At 42.1% G+C, this 12,889-nt stretch overlaps 1 protein-coding gene across 2 annotated transcripts in view; it reads right to left on the reverse strand.

Annotated features, from left to right (window-relative positions):
• Window positions 1–12,667, reverse strand: part of KL (klotho) — a 48,664-nt gene extending 35,997 nt beyond the window's left edge. The window contains exon 1 of one of the 2 annotated variants that reach the window (XM_058862526.1): window positions 11,949–12,667. In XM_058862526.1, coding sequence (XP_058718509.1) covers window positions 11,949–12,626 — 678 coding nt within the window. In that variant the 5' untranslated portion in view covers window positions 12,627–12,667. Of the gene's footprint in view, window positions 1–11,819 lie in introns of both variants that reach the window. The other variant, XM_058862516.1, reaches the window with a different exon arrangement.
• Between the last annotated feature and the right edge of the window lie 222 nt (window positions 12,668–12,889).

The following is a 12,889-nucleotide window of genomic DNA, read 5'->3' on the forward strand; positions in this document are numbered from 1 at the left end:
TCAACAGAACAAAAACCAATTTTTTCACTTAGAACAGGTATTTAGCTGTATCTGAACTACCATGTTATGCCATGGTTGCAATAATGCACTTTTTTTTCAGCATTCACATCAGCAGTGTCACTCCTCCAGTGCAGAACTGCAGTGCTTTCATTGGCCACACTCCAGAATGACACCCACTGCCTATATTTACACATATATGTCTTCTCTACATATTCTAGTCTTTGAAGATTTTGAGACACAAGATGCTCTGGGATGGTGCTTCCAAACTCTCTGCATGGTAACTGCACAAAACAATACTGAATTATTCAGGGTTGGGGTCAATAATTTATCTTATCAGAAACATGGGGCCTGAGAATGTACTATTTTCTTACACTTGTAGGAGAATAATAGAAGAGTAACTACAACGGGTGTCCAACCCATCTGATTATCATTGCAGCAACTCCAGAATAAGGTGCTTCAGAGAAAAATCTTCCAGCTTCTTGCACCAGTCAGTCAAAAATCTGGAACTGCTTTATTATGTAACAAAAAAAGGGAGTCTGCCTGGCAGCTTGTCATTGCTACTGTTTCTATTTTATGTCCAATGTCAGTGTTTGTGTCACAGCAAGGCTCCCTCTCTGACAGTTAACAGTTTATTTTGGTATATTACTCTGCTTTTCACATACCAATTAACTGTCTTGTCTCTGTATACCTCCCAGACACTCAAATAGCTCACTCAGGCATTTCTATGTGATCTTGGCTCTACAAAATGCTAGTGTCCCACAGGGCATTCCAGAACCTCCAGGTCCTTTCCCGCATTGGGAACGTACTGCTCCAATGTATGTTTGACCCTTTCTTAGTTCTCGCTCTCTTTGTAGTTCAGTCTTCTTCACCCCTAAAAACATACTTCCCAGGAGCACTCACTCAAAGTGAACACTTCCAAATCAAAAAATGGAAAAGAGATACAGGAATCACCAAACTTAGTAGCCTGCAATATTGCAGCAAGACTCTAGCACTGAACACTACACAATAATGGCTACTATACGCTCCCTCCTGGAGAAGTGAAGGCTCCCTGCATAGCACATTCCAGTGCTTAAAGGGAGCCTACAGCAAAGCTGGAGAGGAACTTTTCACAAAGGCATTAGACAAAGACGAATGGCTTTAACCTGAAAGAGGGAAGATTTAGATTAGATATTCAGGAGAAATTCAAAGGTGATGAGGCAACGGAACAGGTTGCCCAGAAAAGCTGTAGATGTGCCATTCCTTAGATCAAGGTCAGGCTGGGCAGGGCTCTGAGCAACCTGATCTAGCAGAAGGTGCAAGCCTAGAAGATAAGCTGTGGACCCTCTGATTGTCTTCATTCCTTTTCAACCATGAACATGCATGAATCTTGGGTGTTCCCTCCCCCTTGAGGGTTGGATCATAGCAGGGGGTTTGGAACTAGATGATCTTTACAGTTCTTTCCAACACAAACCATCCCATGATTCTGTTACTCTATGTTCATGGCACTCTGAGCCAAAAAGCCAATTCCAAGATATTTAACACAAAAAAAAACCCCAAAAAAACAATCATGCCAAATGCTCCAGATGTCATAGTGAGCCATAGGAATAAACCAGGAAAAGCAAAGATATCATCACAATCCCAAACCCTTGTAACACAAGGCAAATTATTTACATAAAATGCCTTAGTGACTCTGGGAGCCTGGCCACGTCACAGAGAAAGGGAAAAAAGAGGCCTAACAAAAAACAACACTGTTCTTTGACAATTTTAATTCTTCCCTTGACCACAGGTCAAAGAAAACAGCTCTCACAGGCCAGCATCAGTATCTAATCCAGATCAATGCTCACCCCCTGTGGTTTCTACCAACCTATTCCAAATTACCAATAACACAGGAAGCATTACTCTCCAGAAGAGTCCAGCTTGGGTAAAGTGAGACCTGACTGGTGTGGTTTAGGGTTCCCGCCTTTCATGACTTACTGTTACAATGCTCTTGCTACAACCATTTCACCACCAATCAGTTCTGAAGTGGTCTCTATTTCACTATCCTAAGCTGAACTGTGGAAAAAGGCTGTTTCTGAACTTCCCTGTGCTACAGTTTGCTGGCTCTAATACTCAGAATCAGAATGACTGTGCCAATTTAATGCTGCTTTTATGTGAATTTTCCCCCCTTTTAAGCAACTGCCTCCTTCAAGTACCACTTTTCTTTTTACCAGAAATAGGAAAGAGGAGCTGGATAAATGACTGAATAATTACTGTTTCACACAGAAGTGCCATAAGCAGCCCAGCTACAAATATGAGACATGGAGTAACCTCTATAGTGCAAGAATTCTGTCCTGACAGCTCCATTTTATTTCTTTCATCAAAGAATAAAAAGCATCAGTCTGCAGCTTCAATAAGTCAGTCATATTGCAGCAGGTTAAACAGCAATTTCACAAGGGTAAACTGACCCAATTTGAAGCAGTGGGCACTCATCCAGTGAAAGAATACAGAAGACAAAGTGTGAAATGACTGACTGACTCACTACATCAAAACAAAATTTCTCAGTATCATATTAAAATGGAAAACCAAGAACTTCTACAGCAAAATAAAATTATTGATATTTATTTCCCCTAGTTCTTAACTTTTTCTGGAAAACTGAAGTGTCTCAAATATTTCAATTTCAATGAATCAGCAAATTCCAGTTTCAAAGGTTTTAGATCTTTCTGACTTGCTCTAATGACATTATATTACTTTGTGAATTTGGGAGGAATTAGGAAGATTAGAATGAGCTACTGGATATGACAGGGGGGGAAGAAGAAAAAGGAATTTTTTTCCCCCACCAAGCATATAATTAAGATGCAAAACTGCAGCTGAATCATATTCCTGCAGCTCTGTTCCCTGCTCTGCATGATATACCCCAATATTCTCTCAAAACAAGAGGCATGTTCATAGCTGGCAACGATAAACTGAGTTCAAGAGCTCCTTCAGTGTATTTCCAAGGTCTTGCATTTCATACACAGAGATGTTGTTTGAATATGGAAATGAACATTTTTCTCAAGATAAGAGGAACAAATCTGTTCAATTTGCTAATTTACTCAACTGCTTGAAAGTGACAGGGCTCCCCAAAAAGCTAAAGGGAAAATCAATTTTCACTTACTTTCCTTAAGCTCCTTTGAGAAACCCAAACCTAATGTATCATCCCTCCATCCTTTAGCAGGCTACCCACAGTGTCCCCCACTCTCAGTGCTGGTGGCAATGTGGGTACAGCAGGTAAACATCATAAGCCAAGACAAATTTTAAGCAGGCCCCATCCTTGTAAAGCACGGTCTGTGATTTCCATAAACTACCAGTTAGCTTCTTCAATTCAAAAATAATTCATATGACATTTATAAAAAAAATTAAACAGGGAGCAAACAACTCATCCTCCAGGACTCCAGGCCATCTCATTGCACAGTGAGTTTAGTTTTTAATGCTAAATATACACATGAAAATTGAGAATCGCCTCAAACTCAGCTCTTGCATTCCCACTCTTGGCCAGTCACCTCCACATCTCACTAGATCCTCATGCATTATGTGTTTTCCCAATACTACTACTTCTTACCACCTCATGTTTTGTTACAACTCTTTTTTGGCCTGGATTTTGCCTCCTGAGGGCATACATAACTGGTCATGGGCATTCTGGTGTGGTGGTCATTCTCTCTGTAAGCATCATTTTTACCGAGGTTAACACTGTCCTATGACAGGAAAAGAAATGAGGAATTAAATAAGTATTACAAAGAGCATATCATCACTATACAGCCAAGTGTCAGCTGAATTTTCTTTTCAACCATAAAGTCAGATTTGTTCAAATGATTTTTAAGCAATGTTATTACTTACAAAATAAATTTTCAAAAAAAAAAAAAACAGAGCTGACAACGCAATATTTTTCCAACCTACTTTTCCAAAAGAAAAGACATGCTGCATAATTCTACCATTTCCATATATATCTAAGGAACCATAATTTGAATAATTAATCAATAACTATGTTCAACAGTTCCATGCCTGCAGCAAAAAAATTATTTCATTTCTTAAAATGCTGGAAGTTAAATAAACAAACTGAGTAAACTTTGCCCTCAGCTCTGAAAAACAAGTGATCCAGTGGAGCTACTACATATTCAAGAGAACAAGAAAAAAGCTGACTGAGAAAAGGCATTGGAAAATCACTGTGAACTCTCACCAGAATGTGTGACCAGCAGCTACAAGTCTGTCCCCTTTCCCCACCCGACCATTTGAAGTCTTTTCTAGGAGCAGGATCAAAACAGATACTACTGTCTTCCCAACTGTAAAGCAAGTATCTTGTAAAATATAATCCCAGTGGTACAAACATTTTCTAGCCCTTAGTAAGAGCATTAAACTGATAAATCTACAAAAGGATTCCTGGATTGACTTTTGGACTCACAAAATTGCAAGGCATTTCCATAGGATAGTCCCTCCCAGCCAATTCAGCTGACTTTAGGGCTGTGACTGAAAACAAAAATCAAATCTCAGCTGTCAGCATGAGAGCGAATGTGCAAGTAACAAATTGATCATGTGCAGACTGAAGTGACAGTCCCCTGGTAATGTGCATGGCCCCCTGTCAGCTCCCTCCACTGATGAAGAATGTGATACAGGGTGTCTTGCAGCACCCCCTAGACTTTCAGCCCCCCAGGCTGGACAGATCCTGAGATGGGCAAAAGCCCCTGTGCTTTTCATCGTGCAGATGTCACAGAGATCCAGCTGTCAGGTGGCACTGGAACCACCAGTGGCCCCAGCCCCTCAGTTCCTACATCTACTGTTGTAAACACCATCTGTAACGATTTCAGTAACTGGGAGAATTTAGAATATGGGTTGGGTTTTTTTCAGAATCAAAACAAAACTAAGCTTTAAACTTCTGCAATTCTTCACAATACAGAAGTCTATCTCTTCTCAAACTAAACATACATAAAGATGAAGCAACACAAATGGGCTTCAATACGGCCAAATCTAGATATTCTTGAAGTCCTTATTCTTACTCCAGCGTGCAACTCCAAGGGCCCTCCCTGACAAATCTCCAGGGAGACAAACCACAAACTTAACAGGCCAGGCTCTTTATGAGCGTTTTCTCCTCTCAAATTAGAGCTGAAGCTACAGCAAGCCAGAACTTACCATCACTAATAGACTAAAACTGTCAGTCTAAGAGTCAGTCTAACTGTATCTGTATCCTTTTGTGTGTGTATGCATATGGTCTTTTAATTCTGAATTTTCTTCCCGCCATTGATATTTATGTCCAGGAGTATTTACAGAGAACAGCAGTGTGATACCCTTCTTTGGTATCGTTCATCTTCTACTCATCCCGTTTTACCAAAGGCTCCAGTCTGTTGCAATGGCAAATTATCCTTTTTTTTCCTTTTGTACTTAGTTATTCTTCCTTCTTGACAACTCACCTTCTCCTTCTGCTGACACACTTTCTACCATGTGAAGTAATTCAGCTGTTGTCCAGAAGCCAGTCTCTTCTTTCATGGTTATATTCAATGCATCACCTTCTCTTTCAGAGATCTATCCAATCTTCATTTCAGTAATTTCCAAAGGATCCTGAGATTTTGTCTACAACTATATTCTTCTGTTCCATTCTTCTGATTTAACCTAAAATCAACATTCACATTTTTGACTGTAATATATTTCTATATGTTTTGGGAGGCAAATATGCAAGCATGAGTAGTTTTTATTTAATATTTAAAACTGGCAACACACATCCTTTAATTGCTAAAACCTGACAAAGAATCATAGAATCTCTTGGGTTGGAATGAACCTTAAAAGTCATCTAGTTCAACCCCACTGCTGTGGGCAAGAGGGACAGCCTTACACTACATCAGGCTGCCCAAAGCCCCATTCAACTAGGCCTTATAAATTGTAAGCACAGGTCATCCTCTCTGCTTCTTCAGAGGCGTGTCTTCATAATTTCCTCTTCTTTATTTTTACCATCTTGGAAAAAAAAAAAGAACAGAAGAAATTGTCCTGTGTACATTTCTTTACCTACAATTCTGTACAAGCAAACTCTTTCGATTCCTGGCTTCTTGGCTTTTTTAAGAATTTGCTAACATTGGCCCTGCACCTCCAGATTAAGTTTAACATTTCATCTGTTCATTAGGAACAACCAAACACACAAATCACACACTCATTTTCAAGGATTATCAAACTGTCTTTGAACTCTGCCAATTACTAACAGAAAGCCACAAGACTCTTCAACTGGAGTTAAGCAAACTACAGATTTGTCTACATACACATCTGCTCTTTCCTGTTTCTCCCAAAGTAAAAAGGATATGCATCACAGTAACCAAAATAATTAAAACTAAAGGCCTCCAAATGCCTACATCCTGTCCTAATGGTCACTGCTTGCCAACATTGCCATCAGCTGTACTGACATATTCACTGCTTCAAACTAGTTGAAGAAAAAATGAAAGATGGAAAGAAAAGTACTTTGTTCCCCAGAGCACAGGAAGAAAATGCTGTTAAGAGTTAGTAAGTGTGAGGAACAAACCGAAGGTAAGCACAATTTCAACCAAAGCAAGGGTAATCAGAATCTGACCTTCTAGAAGACGGGTACATTATGAGTGAAACAACCTCCTCTTACATGACAGAGCATTTCTTCTCTACAGAAGACAACTTTTCCAAAAGAAAGGATAATCTCTGCACTTCCAACCTGCTGATAGTTGTGGAACAGAGGTTTCTACTGGACCTGTCATGGCAAAAGTTCTAAGAGCTCCTAGCTTCCAGCCAAAAGGGAAATGCAGGCACTAAAAAATTATGAGCTATCATGAACTACAAACAATGTTTCACTGGCTTTATTTCCCAGGTCTCAAGTTCAGCTAGGAATTATGTCCAGCAACCACCTTTACGTACTGGAAACCATCCATAGAAACAAGGTGAAATGGAAACTGGTAAGTTTGTAATACAAAGGAATACACTGATATGAATTCTACCACACGCTTCATTTTGGAATCCCCAAAACTATTACTACTACTGCTGCTTTAGGAAAGAGGTTGATGGGACAAAGAAAGAATATCTCACACTTTATGAAGCTTTATTAATGCAAAATGGACCAGTATCAAGGAGCTTTACACTCATGTCCCCAGTGAGATTCTACCAGATATGAATCTTATGCTGCCAATCTAAATGCCCCATCTGCATCAAACAGCTGTTAACCAGCAGTCATTCTCTTCTCAGCACTGAGCAGAGCCCTGCCCAACACGAACAACTGCTATTCAAAAAGGAAGCATACTCGACTACCTTGGACAGGAACCAGAAATATCACCTAGGTGCCTCTAGCAACAGCTACAACAACGATTAGAAATCAGGCACATGGCACTTAAAATGAGACATGAAAATACAGATTTGGGGCTGCCAATAGAATTTACTGAGACTTGCAGCTATAGAACCACAACTACCAAGCACTAAAAACCTCATAATGAACAGACTCTCAAGAAATCCTTATCCTCATAATGAACAGCAAAAGAGATGAGGTGGGACTTAGCACACCTACAGGCTTGACCTAGTTTTCTTCCACACAGAGAACAAACAAATTCTGCTTCCAGTCCATTTCAGTCATTTCAGTGTGGTCTTTCCAGGTCCTGCCTGTTGAGTTTTGCTAAGATTTTCTATAACCTCTAAAAAGCTTCTCAAGTTATGGAACCCACACATATGAGGGAGATCCACTCTTACTCTTCCATGATAACACTTTATTCTCCCTGCAGTCCTGGTGTTTCTATGAGTTTCTTTGATTTCTAAAATCAAAGTACTCAGCAAAGGTAACAAACCTCTTCTTTTGTTACAATGGAATATTTGAAAACAACAATCCTTTTGCAAACATGTATGGAATCAGGTAGAAATGGCAACAGCAAAGTTACATAATCTACCTTTGGAGCTGGTTTTAATAAAACAAGTATTCTTGAAACTCAAACACCTCTGTTTATCACATTTGAAAATTAAATTCAATGCTTTTTTTTTTTTTCTTTCTTTTCATGATTAAAGCTTAAAAACAACTTGCTATAGCTGTTAATATAACTTGTGAACACAGCCTAACTTTTGGCAGCTACTGGCACAGAAAACAGCAGCATCAAACCTCAACTTGCACCATGGTTTGACTCCACCTCTTTTGTAAAATCTGGTATTTGAAAGAAACCTGATTCAAATGATTAATGAGTAGAATAATCACTAGTGTAAACATACACCACTCAACTAATACTGAAACACAGGTAAGAATCAATTTCTTCTTTGTTCTTCTTTAGATTATGCCTTATGAAAGCAAGAATAGGAAAAAAAACACTATTACTTAGCAGTATTCCTCCTTTTTTCTAAAGATTAGGTATGCCTTCACAACTATGATGAGCTACATTACTTTCAGGAAAATCCCAAATCATTCTATTTGCACTGAATGGAAGTTTGAGGGCTGTCTCAATTTTGAAAGAAACAATACACATGAAGAAAAGGCCATTCTCCTATGCTGAAATTACTGATAGTTTATTAGGTTTAGCACTGAAGGTCAACAAAAGAGTACTTACCTTCTGTTTTGGAAAGAGTTTTGGAATAGAAATCAGTCTGTTGCTACGTGACTGGTTTCCAGGCAGCAGTTCCACTCACTTCTTCGGGGAAACGACGTGTTCTTCTGTTTCTGCAAATGCTGTTTATATTGAGTAAATCCAAGTATGTTCAACTCAGAAAACATACTGTGAACCACTAATGAAAAAACCGCATTTGCAAAAACCAGAACATAATACACTGACCTCTCAACTCCTATTTGGAGAAAAGAGATGCATCATATACATGACAGATTGCTGGCATTTCATTTTCTGGCTGTTAACTTGAGAGAATGCCAACTTTTATGAAATATATTTGATCCATTCCATTTATTTTGTGAATAAACATGAACAACTTGCTCCATTTCTTACCATATTTGAAGGGCTTAGACATATCAAAAGCGACAAGTGTCACTGGAGATACTATAAAAGGGTGAAATTTTCACTGAATACTGATCAACAACCCTCAAGAACACACCAAGGATGCATTAATAAAATAATTTTTCCTTACAAGTTTTTTACACTATTTTTATTTTACCTGTCTATAAAAAAAGTGTCTCTGTCAATTTAACATCTGTTACGACTCACTTAAGGAAGTTCAGAAAAATGAGAGGTGATTAAAAAATTCGGTACAATATGATTAAATTCATTCAAGCTGAATTTGAACATCATTACTTAAATCAAACTTCATTGTCCTGTTTTCATCAGCTCTGAACTGAACAACCTAAATTGAGTCAAACTCTTATTTGATTATTTCTTTAGATAATAAGTCGCTCAGAAAAACAATGCCCCAAATCCACATTTATATCTGTTGAATTTTAAAGAACTTAAAGGAAATTATTCTGCTTTTTAACATAATTAGCATCCAGTAAAATAAATTAGGAGGCATCATCTTTCATTAGCTTTAGCTTTCCACTTATGTCTTTGCTTTGAATAAATGCAGAGGAAACACTTAAAACTGCATAATGTAAATAAGGGGAAAAAAGTCAGAAATCATGCATATTAAGAGCTAGTCTGCACACTTGCTGAGAAACAAACAATTATGACAACAAATTCTAACTTCAAAAAAAACTAAACATGTTCTGCAAATTCAATTTCCCTGGGAAAAAATAAAATATGAGAATGGCGAAGAGAAGGAAAAAGGATTCAGAAGAAACCAGGGACCAGATCTTACAATATAAGAAGGAAGAGGTTAGACAATAAAAGGGAGTTTTCTTCACATGAGAGGATTCAACCACATCTTTTGCAGTGGGTCAAGGAGAAGTGTATCTCCCAGCAACACAGTCCAGTGCTGCACACATCCTGCAGCTTACGTGATCAATCACCTCTGCTGTGCACCCTCCTGATAAAAACCAAAGCTGTGCATGGTCCCAAAAAATGACCAAATTCACCTACAAAATTATACAACCCACAGACACACACTGAAGAACATTACTCAAGTTGCAAAGTCAATCACTCAAGAACTGTGTAAAACAATTTAATTTACGCATTAAATGTAATTCTCTTTAGCATCTATGGTAGAACTTTAATCTTTTCTTACACAAATGCACACACTTTCTCTATGGATATCAGGCTGTGAAGAAGCCATACTATGTAGCTTCCTCCTACTTCATTGCTTGTACAAGTTGAAAGTCTTTATTTGTTTTATTAATTAATACTGAATTAACATTGAATATTAATATGCTACAGATATGTAAAAAGGAGAAGGAGGATCTCAGTGCTAAAGCTGTTCACTTCTCTGTGCTGAAGTGCTAGGCTCTCTGCGTCCACAAAGACTCTTACCTGGAGAAGTCAGCAATGTGAGCTCCTCTGCACATAAAGTATGTCCCTGATTTTCTCTGCAGGTCATTTGAGATCTGAGGATATGACCTGTAGAAGAGCTGGAAGCATAATGTAACTGACCAATATGCTACAAACATCACAAGCCAGGAAAAGGGCACTAACAACCAGGAGCCACTTTGGCTCTTAACTACATCTCCTCCTTCATAAAATGTGGAGGGAAAAAAGTGGTATCTTGCTGTCTTCCAATGCACGTAAAAAGAAACATTCACTAATGTGCAAATCCTAACTGACAGTCACTGGGACAAAACTAAACACTATCGTTCTGTCACTAAAGCAAGTATTGGTGGACCTTCCTGGTTTTTGGTATGGTGTGGGTAAGACTGTGCTTCAGTTTCTCATTTATTAAACAGAAAAGTATCTTCCTTCACAGAGCTGTGATGAGAACAAGCACATACTTGAGATTATGAGGGACTCTTGATACTATGGTGATGCAGGATATACTCAAGCATGAAACATGGCCAAGTACACACCATAGTAACTACATGAAGAGCTTAAAGTTTTGAGGACGAGGAAACTAACCTGAAACTTTATCCACAATTTCCCCATCTATATTTTCCCTTTGACTTATTTGTAGCATTAAAGAATGCAGAAGTAATACAGGAAAGTGGAAGAAAGATCAAATAAGACATGCACCAGATGTTTTCTTCATGCTCACATCTAATACACAATACTGATTAGGATACAACTCCTGCCAGTAAGAGTGTGCTGAGCAGATAGGCATTAGCAGAATTTGTGAATGTATATTAAAGTAGAAGAGATCATGCTTAAATGACCACCCCATTCCAGTTAGGCTGAATCCTTTCTCCTGGCATTGGAGGGATTTGTACATATTTCTGCTTAATTCTCTCTGAAAATCCCCAGCAAATATTACAATTACACCATATAGATACACAGAATAAAAATTAAGTATAGCAAACTACTTGTGCCATTTGCAAGACTAACTGGGGAATTAAGTGTGTCTTTTCCCAAAAAGTGCTCACACTCCAAAAAAATCATTCTTTGTCAAGAAAATGTCTCTGTATGACATTTCAGTCACCTCTAGCATCTTCATTAACTCATTAAGCCTTTTTTATCCAATATGCAAATTCCCTTTAGAGTCATATTAAGCATTTCCACCTTAGAAAGGCATCACTGGACTGGCACAGTCCAAGGATTGCAGATCCTCACTCACCCAGAATGGCAACTGAACCGCTGCGGGCAGAAGCGGACATTTCTACAAAACACAGAGAGTTCTTCAACTCTCCACCAGCTCACTGGCGAACATGAGATCGCCATGAGTTTTGTCTCCTTGGCCCACCGATCTGCTGCCCGCACTGTGTCGGCGCAGGGATTTGCCGTCCATGGCAGTGTGGCACCAGGAGCGCCAGCGGGGCGGGCTGGGGGCGGCCTGCGCTCCCGGCACCTTGGCACGGCCGAGGAGCCGCCGTGCCCTTCGGGCCAGCCGCCATTTACCTGCAGCAGGTGGTGGGCCGCCAGGTAGCCCAGGCGCGGGCCTCCCCGCACGCCGGGCGGCAGCCGCCCCGTGCCGTAGCCGTGCCAGGCCACCACGTAGGGGTTGTCCATGGTCAGCCAGTAGCGCACCTGCCCGCCGAAGTGGCGGAAGCACAGCTCGGCGTAGTCGCGGAAGAGCCGGGGCAGGACGGGGCTGGCCCAGCCGCCGAAGGCGTCCTGCAGGGCCTGCGGCAGGTCCCAGTGGTAGAGGGTGACCACGGGCTCGACGCCCAGCTCTCGCAGGCGGGCCAGCAGCCGCCCGTAGTGCGCCAGCCCGGCGGGGTTGGGCGGCGCCGTCCCGTTGGGCAGCAGCCGGGCCCAGGAGAGCGAGAAGCGGTAGTGCGAGACCCCCAGGCGCCGCAGCGCCTCGACGTCGCGGAACAGGTTGTTGTAGCTGTCGCTGGCCACGTCGCCGCCCACGGGCCCCGGCGGGGCGGCCCCCGGCGGCGTGGCCGGGCGGTGGGCGAAGGTGTCCCAGACGGACGCGCCCTTGCCGCCCTGGCGCCAGCCGCCCTCCGTCTGGTAGGCGGCGCTGCCCGCGCCCCAGAGGAAGCCGTCGGGGAAGGTGTCGTGGAGGAAGAGCTGGTCCTGCGGGTAGGGCAGCCGGGCGAAGCGGGACCAGGTGCCCGCGCCCTGTCCCGGCGCCCCCAGCCCCGGCCGCCCCAAGAGCAGCAGCAGCAGCGGTGGCAGCAGCGACGCGGCGAGGGCCATGCTCCCGGCGGGGCTCCGCGACGGCAGCTCCCGCCTCCCAGCTCCCCGCCGCCCCATTTTATCTCCCCTCGAGCCCCCCCCCTCCCGCCTCGGTGGGCACGGCCATTAATAATTACCTCGGAGCTGCCGCCTGCATCCTTCCCAGCCGGTTCCATCGGGGAGAGCTGCCGGCGGGGGCGGGGGCCAGGGCGTGAGACGGGGCGGGCAGGGAGGAGAGGGGGGAAGCGGGGCGTGGGCTCCTCGGGGAGAGGTGGGCTCTTTCGGCCCCTCAGGGGTATCCCCACGGCCCCGCAAAGGCGGAGATCCCGGTCCGCGGGCGG

The sequence above is a fragment of the Poecile atricapillus genome, chromosome 1 (assembly GCF_030490865.1).
Source record: "Poecile atricapillus isolate bPoeAtr1 chromosome 1, bPoeAtr1.hap1, whole genome shotgun sequence".
NCBI lineage: Eukaryota > Metazoa > Chordata > Aves > Passeriformes > Paridae > Poecile > Poecile atricapillus.